General features: G+C 51.9%; 1 protein-coding gene across 1 annotated transcript; it reads right to left on the reverse strand.

Moving 5' to 3' along the window:
- Positions 1-5,487: 5,487 nt before the first annotated feature.
- Positions 5,488-6,414, reverse strand: LOC139392959 (uncharacterized). The gene has a single exon (XM_071141270.1). The coding sequence runs from the start codon at positions 6,412-6,414 to the stop codon at positions 5,488-5,490; it is 927 nt and encodes a 308-aa protein (XP_070997371.1).
- Between the last annotated feature and the right edge of the window lie 2,158 nt (positions 6,415-8,572).

Consider the following 8,572-nt stretch of genomic DNA (forward strand, 5'->3'; position numbering starts at 1 on the left):
TCCTTAGTACTGGGTTTGGTTCGTAGTACTGGGTTTGGTTCCTGGTATTGGGTTTGGTTTGTAGTACTGGGTTTGGTTTGTAGTATTGGGTTTGGTTCGTAGTACTGGGTTTGGTTCCTGGTATTGGGTTTGGTTCGTAGTACTGGGTTTGGTTCCTAGTATTGAGTTTTGTCCTTAGTACTGGGTTTTGTCCTTAGTATTGGGTTTGGTTCGTAGTACTGGGTTTGGTTCCTGGTATTGGGTTTTGTCCTTAGTACTGGGTTTTGTCCTTAGTACTGGGTTTTGTCCTTAGTACTGGGTTTGGTTCCTGGTATTGGGTTTGGTTTGTAGTACTGGGTTTGGTTCATAGTACTGGGTTTTGTCCTTAGTATTGGGTTTGGTTCGTAGTACTGGGTTTGGTTCCTGGTATTGGGTTTGGTTTGTAGTACTGGGTTTGGTTTGTAGTAATGGGTTTGGTTCATAGTACTGGGTTTGGTTCATAGTACTTGGTTTGGTTCCTGGTATTGGGTTTGGTTTGTAGTACTGGGTTTGGTTCCTAGTATTGAGTTTTGTCCTTAGTACTGGGTTTTGTCCTTAGTATTGGGTTTGGTTCGTAGTACTGGGTTTGGTTCCTGGTATTGGGTTTGGTTTGTAGTACTGGGTTTGGTTCATAGTACTGGGTTTTGTCCTTAGTATTGGGTTTGGTTCGTAGTACTGGGTTTGGTTCCTGGTATTGGGTTTGGTTTGTAGTACTGGGTTTGGTTTGTAGTAATGGGTTTGGTTCATAGTACTGGGTTTGGTTCATAGTACTGGGTTTGGTTCCTAGTAATGGTTTGGTTCCCTACTATTGGTTTGGTTCCTAGTATTGGGTTTGGTTCCTAGTATTGGGTTTGGTTCCTAGTATTGGTTTGGTTCTTAGTATTGGTTTGGTTCTTAGTATTGGTTTGGTTCTTAATATTGGTTTGGTTCCTAGTATTAGTTTGGTTCCTAGTATTGGTTTGGTTCCTAGTATTAGTTTGGTTCCTAGTATTAGTTTGGTTCCTAGTATTAGTTTGGTTCCTAGTATTATTTTGGTTCCTAGTATTGGGTTGGTTCCTAGTATTAGTTTGGTTCCTAGTATTGGTTTGGTTCCTAGTATTAGTTTGGTTCCTAGTATTAGTTTGGTTCCTAGTATTAGTTTGGTTCCTAGTATTAGTTTGGTTCCTAGTATTAGTTTGGTTCCTAGTATTAGTTTGGTTCCTAGTATTAGTTTGGTTCCTAGTATTAGTTTGGTTCCTAGTATTAGTTTGGTTCCTAGTGCTGTAAGCTTATGTCTCTTTGAGTGGATGGGATTCGGGGCCCAAGTCATTTCAGACCATGTGACCTGTCCTGGAAAAGCACTTCTGCTTTGAATTCGTTGTTTCGAGTGGTATAGTGAGATCTTGGAAGTTGATTGGTTGTCGAGTGAGAGCAGTTTACTGTTAGGTAGTTAGGTAGGGTTGTCTTTTTATATGACAATTTTAGAAATGTTGTTGAAAGAGTTGTTCTTTTGTTGATTGAAGCTCTGCTGAGTATGCAGCCTAGCTGAAGGTTGATTGTAGCTCTGCTGAGTATGCAGCCTAGCTGAAGGTTGATTGTAGCTCTGCTGAGTATGCAGCCTAGCTGAAGGTTGATTGTAGCTCTGCTGAGTATGCAGCCTAGCTGAAGGTTGATTGTAGCTCTGCTGAGTATGCAGCCTAGCTGAAGGTTGATTGTAGCTCTGCTGAGTATGCAGCCTAGCTGAAGGTTGATTGTAGCTCTGCTGAGTATGCAGCCTAGCTGAAGGTTGATTGTAGCTCTGCTGAGTATGCAGCCTAGCTGAAGGTTGATTGTAGCTCTGCTGAGTATGCAGCCTAGCTGAAGGTTGATTGTAGCTCTGCTGAGTATGCAGCCTAGCTGAAGGTTGATTGTAGCTCTGCTGAGTATGCAGCCTAGCTGAAGGTTGATTGTAGCTCTGCTGAGTATGCAGCCTAGCTGAAGGTTGATTGAAGCTCTGCTGAGTATGCAGCCTAGCTGAAGGTTGATTGAAGCTCTGCTGAGTATGCAGCCTAGCTGAAGGTTGATTGTAGCTCTGCTGAGTATGCAGCCTAGCTGAAGGTTGATTGAAGCTCTGCTGAGTATGCAGCCTAGCTGAAGGTTGATTGAAGCTCTGCTGAGTATGCAGCCTAGCTGAAGGTTGATTGTAGCTCTGCTGAGTATGCAGCCTAGCTGAAGGTTGATTGTAGCTCTGCTGAGTATGCAGCCTAGCTGAAGGTTGATTGTAGCTCTGCTGAGTATGCAGCCTAGCTGAAGGTTGATTGTAGCTCTGCTGAGTATGCAGCCTAGCTGAAGGTTGATTGTAGCTCTGCTGAGTATGCAGCCTAGCTGAAGGTTGATTGTAGCTCTGCTGAGTATGCAGCCTAGCTGAAGGTTGATTGTAGCTCTGCTGAGTATGCAGCCTAGCTGAAGGTTGATTGTAGCTCTGCTGAGTATGCAGCCTAGCTGAAGGTTGATTGAAGCTCTGCTGAGTATGCAGCCTAGCTGAAGGTTGATTGTAGCTCTGCTGAGTATGCAGCCTAGCTGAAGGTTGATTGTAGCTCTGCTGAGTATGCAGCCTAGCTGAAGGTTGATTGTAGCTCTGCTGAGTATGCAGCCTAGCTGAAGGTTGATTGTAGCTCTGCTGAGTATGCAGCCTAGCTGAAGGTTGATTGAAGCTCTGCTGAGTATGCAGCCTAGCTGAAGGTTGATTGTAGCTCTGCTGAGTATGCAGCCTAGCTGAAGGTTGATTGAAGCTCTGCTGAGTATGCAGCCTAGCTGAAGGTTGATTGTAGCTCTGCTGAGTATGCAGCCTAGCTGAAGGTTGATTGTAGCTCTGCTGAGTATGCAGCCTAGCTGAAGGTTGATTGAAGCTCTGCTGAGTATGCAGCCTAGCTGAAGGTTGATTGTAGCTCTGCTGAGTATGCAGCCTAGCTGAAGGTTGATTGAAGCTCTGCTGAGTATGCAGCCTAGCTGAAGGTTGATTGTAGCTCTGCTGAGTATGCAGCCTAGCTGAAGGTTGATTGTAGCTCTGCTGAGTATGCAGCCTAGCTTAAGGTTGATTGTAGCTCTGCTGAGTATGCAGCCTAGCTGAAGGTTGATTGTAGCTCTGCTGAGTATGCAGCCTAGCTGAAGGTTGATTGTAGCTCTGCTGAGTATGCAGCCTAGCTGAAGGTTGATTGTAGCTCTGCTGAGTATGCAGCCTAGCTGAAGGTTGATTGAAGCTCTGCTGAGTATGCAGCCTAGCTGAAGGTTGATTGAAGCTCTGCTGAGTATGCAGCCTAGCTGAAGGTTGATTGTAGCTGTGGTGTTGCTAGAGCAAAGTGAAGCGGCCATTAGTGGGTGTGGAGGGAGAAGTGAAGAATTGGAGCAGTTTACATCTGGCAGCACTGCAGAGCTCTGTGGCTTCCTCTACGACACAGTCATTAATCACACCAACAGAGACGCAGCACAGAGAGGCACTCTAACCCCCCCCCCCCACACCCCCCCCCCCACACACACACACACACACACACAAACACACACACACACACACACACACACACACACACACACACACACACACTCACACACACACAGAACAAAAGTATTCTACACAAACATCGCTCCTCAACCAAACACACTCCAACGCCAACAAAAGCACGACAACTCACAACCTCCTAAGACAAAACCTACCTGTCAAATCACACCACGACTTGTTCATCCAATTGGATCAAGCTATTTGTATTCTACAGCCATTCAACCAATGGGAATGAAATTCTCTCTGCTACCGCCTTGCAAGAGGCTACCGTCTAGGTCCAAGAGGCTTCTAAACAGCCTCTACCCCCAAGTCATAAGATTTGTGAACATCTAATCAAATGGCTACCCAGACTATTTGCATTGCTCCTCTCCCCCTCTTTTACACTGCTGCGACTCTCTGTTATTATCTACGCATAGTCCCTTTAATTACTCTACCTACATGTACATACTGCCTCATCTAACTGGTGCCCCCGCACATTGACTCTGTACCGGTACCCCCCTGAATATAGTCTCGCTATTGTTATTTTACTGCTGCTCTTTAATTACTTGTTACTTTTATTTCTTAATCTTAACCATATTTTTTAGAACGACATTGCTGGTTAGGGGCTGGTAAGTCAGCATTTCACTGTAAGGTCTACAGCTGTTGTATTCGGGGCGCATGTAACTAATAACATGTGATTTGATTTGAAATGATACAGTATTCAGAGCTGTGCAGACTGGTGCTGATGTATCACAGTCTATCCTAGTCTAACCTATTGGTGTACCAAGATGCCCTAGAATCAACACACACACACACCATACACACTCACACTCACACACTCACACTCCACCAACCCTGACATGAAATGTGAACAGTCATCCGATAAGCATCGAAAAGCAGCTCTTTTCAGACGCAGGAAGAGCTGCTTGACTCTCCTGTAATGACTGTGTAGCAGACTGTTAAAGCTCTCCCTCAAACATTTCATTAAAACTCCAAGTTCATATCCTTTAATTAAACACCGCTGTGAAAGGTTATACAAATCATCTTTATTTTGTATCCGTGGTAAAAACTTCCATTGTTTTAATTAGTCCAAAAGGGGTGTGTATTGTGTAGTGTGTGTGTGTGTGTGTGTGTGTGTGTGTGTGTGTGTGTGTGTGTGTGTGTGTGTGTGTGTGTTCTTTCATCCTTGTATTGTGGAATATGTCGTTGGAGATTTATTGAAGTTACAGCCATCATGTTATCTTCAGATATCATGCATTACATCATCTCTAACCCACTGATATACTACTGATGGTAGAGATAATTCATTAAGTCAATTATCTATTACACTCACCTGGTCTGTGTCAGCTTCTGCTGTACTGCATACCTATGGACTAACGCTGTCATCATCTCTCTCTCTATTTCTCTCTCTATTTCTCTCTCTCTATTTCCCTCCCTCCCTCCCTCCCTCCCTCCCTCCCTCCCTCCCTCCCTCCCTCCCTCCCTCCCTCCCTCCCTCCCTCCCTCCCTCCCTGTGTGATTTATGAGTCTCAGTCTAGATGTCCCTGTAACAGTAAAGAACACGATGCAAGTGAGACTCCAACAGCCAATCAGGGCCCAGCGTTGGGTCTCCTGGGGTGACCAGCGCTGCTCTCTCCTCTCTCTGCAGCAGAGCAGGAAAACGGGCTGGCTAGCTCACAACTGGGTCACTCACACACATGATTCTGGCAGACACACACACACACACACACACACACACACACACACACACACACACACACACACACATACACTCGCATCATACACTCGCATTCACTCACACACACACCCACATACACACGCACACACACATACACTCGCATCATACACTCGCATACACTCGCATTCACTCACACACACACCCACATACACACGCACACGCACACACACAGAATTCAGGCAGAAACAGACACACACACTCACGTAAACTCTCCCAGAGACAATACTACTACAACCAGCTACACAGCCTTCAGAAAGAGTGTGTTGACTATTGGTGCGGTGGCGTCTGCAGTGGCGTCTGCAGTGGGGTGCGGTGGGGTCTGCGGTGGGGTCTGCAGTGTGGTGCGGTGGGGTGCGGTGGCGTCTGCAGTGGGGTGCGTTGGCGTCTGCAGTGGGGTGCGGTGGCGTCTGCAGTGGCGTCTGCAGTGGCGTCTGCAGTGGGGTGCGGTGGGGTGCGGTGGCGTCTGCAGTGGCGTCTGCAGTGGGGTGCGGTGGGGTGTGGTGGCATCTGCAGTGGCGTCTGCAGTGGGGTGCGGTGGGGTGTGGTGGCATCTGCAGTGGCGTCTGCAGTGGGTGCGGTGGGGTGTGGTGGAGTCTGCAGTGGCGTCTGCAGTGGGTGCGGTGGGGTGCGGTGGCATCTGCAGTGGGGTGCGGTGGGGTGTGGTGGCGTCTGCAGTGGCGTCTGCAGTGGGTGCGGTGGCGTCTGCAGTGGGGTGCGGTGGGGTGCGGTGGCGTCTGCAGTGGGGTGCGGTGGGGTGCGGTGGCATCTGCAGTGGGGTGCGGTGGGGTGCGGTGGCATCTGCAGTGGGGTGCGGTGCGGTGTTGTGCAGTGGCGTCTGCAGTGGCGTCTGTGGTGGCGTCTGCAGTGGGGTGCGGTGGGGTCTGCAGTGGCGTCTGCAGTGGGGTGCGGTGGCGTCTGCAGTGGGGTGCGGTGGCGTCTGCAGTGTGGTGCAGTGGGGTCTGCAATGGTGTCTGCAGTGGGGTGCGGTGGCGTCTGCAGTGGGGTGCGGTGGCGTCTGCAGTGTGGTGCAGTGGGGTGCAGTGGGGTCTGCAGTGGGGTGCGGTGGCGTCTGCAGTGGGGTGCGGTGGCGTCTGCAGTGGCTTCTGCAGTGGGGTGTGGTGGCGTCTGCAGTGGGGTGCGGTTCAGATGACTCAATATGGACCATTATTAAGTTAGGTGCAATAAACATCTTAAAAGGGCCTGGGGGGTGGCATCTGCAGTGGCATCTGCAATGGCGTCTGCAGTGGCGTCTGCAGTGGGGTGCAGTGGCGTCTGCAGTGGCGTCTGCAGTGGCATCTGCAGTGGGGTGCGGTGGCGTCTGCAGTGGCATCTGCAGTGGCGTCTGCAGTGGGGTGCGGTGGGGTGCAGTGGCGTCTGCAGTGGGGTGCGGTGGGGTGCGGTGGCGTCTGCAGTGGCGTCTGCAATGGCGTCTGCAGTGGCGTCTGCAGTGGGGTGCAGTAGCGTCTGCAGTGGCGTCTGCAGTGGCATCTGCAGTGGGGTGCGGTGGCGTCTGCAGTGGCATCTGCAGTGGCGTCTGCAGTGGGGTGCGGTGGGGTGCAGTGGCGTCTGCAGTGGGGTGCGGTGGGGTGCGGTGGCGTCTGCAGTGGCGTCTGCAGTGGCGTCTGCAGTGGGGTGCGGTGGCGTCTGCAGTGGCATCTGCAGTGGGGTGCGGTGGCATCTGCAGTGGCATCTGCAGTGGCATCTGCAGTGGCTTCTGCAGTGGGGTGTGGTGGGGTCTGCAGTGGGGTCTGCAGTGGGGTGCGGTGGCGTCTGCAGTGTGGTGCAGTGGCTTCTGCAGTGGGGTGCGGTGGCGTCTGCAGTGGCGTCTGCAGTGGGGTGCAGTGGCGTCTGTGGTGGCGTCTGCATCGGGGCGCGGTGGCGTCTGCAGTGGCGTCTGCAGTGTGGTGCAGTGGGGTGCGATGGGGTCTGCAGTGGGGTCTGCAGTGGGGTGCGGTGGCGTCTGCAGTGGGGTCTGCAGTGGGGTGCGGTGGCGTCTGCAGTGGGGTGCGGTGGCGTCTGCAGTGTGGTGCGGTGGGGTCTGCAGTGGCGTCTGCAGTGGGGTGCGGTGGGGTCTGCAGTGGGGTGCGGTGGCGTCTGCAGTGTGGTGCGGTGGGGTCTGCAATGGTGTCTGCAGTGGGGTGCGGTGGCGTCTGCAGTGGGGTGCGGTGGCGTCTGCAGTGTGGTGCAGTGGGGTGCAGTGGGGTCTGCAGTGGGGTGCGGTGGCGTCTGCAGTGGGGTGCGGTGGCGTCTGCAGTGGCTTCTGCAGTGGGGTGTGGTGGCGTCTGCAGTGGGGTGCGGTTCAGATGACTCAATATGGACCATTATTAAGTTAGGTGCAATAAACATCTTAAAAGGGCCTGGGGGTGGCATCTGCAGTGGCATCTGCAATGGCGTCTGCAGTGGCGTCCGCAGTGGGGTGCAGTGGCGTCTGCAGTGGCGTCTGCAGTGGGGTGCGGTGGCGTCTGCAGTGGCATCTGCAGTGGGGTGCGGTGGCGTCTGCAGTGGCGTCTGCAGTGGCGTCTGCAGTGGGGTGCGGTGGCGTCTGCAGTGGCATCTGCAGTGGGGTGCGGTGGCATCTGCAGTGGCATCTGCAGTGGCATCTGCAGTGGCTTCTGCAGTGGGGTGTGGTGGGGTCTGCAGTGGGGTCTGCAGTGGGGTGCGATGGCGTCTGCAGTGTGGTGCAGTGGCTTCTGCAGTGGGGTGCGGTGGCGTCTGCAGTGGCGTCTGCAGTGGGGTGCGGTGGCATCTGCAGTGGCATCTGCAGTGGGGTGCGGTGGCATCTGCAGTGGCTTCTGCAGTGGGGTGTGGTGGCGTCTGCAGTGGGGTGCGGTTCAGATGACTCAATATGGACCATTATTAAGTTAGGTGCAATAAACATCTTAAAAGGGCCTGGGGGGTCTGACAGCTTTGAAGTCCAGATCAGGTTCAGAATGAGAGGGAGAGGGAGAGGGAGAGGGAGAGGGAGAGGGAGAGCCCTCTTCCCCCCTTGCAACCCCTCCCTCCTCCACACAGACCTAATAAGTGGATTTTTATCTCAGCTACACCGTTGTTCCCAAAGGATTATGGGATTTTTCGCCACGCACACGAAATGGTAATTGGCGATCGGGGAGAGCAACACGCGTCGGTGAAATAAGCGAAGGTCGGTTCATTACTACAAATCACCCTGCTTTTGTGTGTGAACGTGTGTGTGTGTGTGTGTGTGTGTGAACGTGTGTGTGTGTGTGAACGTGTGTGTGTTTATTTTCCCCTCAGGATCCCCACACCGAACCTAGTCATGCTTCCTGACCAGGCAGTGCTATATAACCTCATGACATCTCATAATA

This window comes from Oncorhynchus clarkii, chromosome 33 (genome assembly GCF_045791955.1).
Source record: "Oncorhynchus clarkii lewisi isolate Uvic-CL-2024 chromosome 33, UVic_Ocla_1.0, whole genome shotgun sequence".
Taxonomy (NCBI): domain Eukaryota; kingdom Metazoa; phylum Chordata; class Actinopteri; order Salmoniformes; family Salmonidae; genus Oncorhynchus; species Oncorhynchus clarkii.

Coding starts and splice junctions, on each gene's coding strand:
- LOC139392959 (XM_071141270.1), bottom strand. CDS start 6,414: ATGGTCCATATTGAGTCATCTGAACCGCACCCCACTGCAGACGCCACC.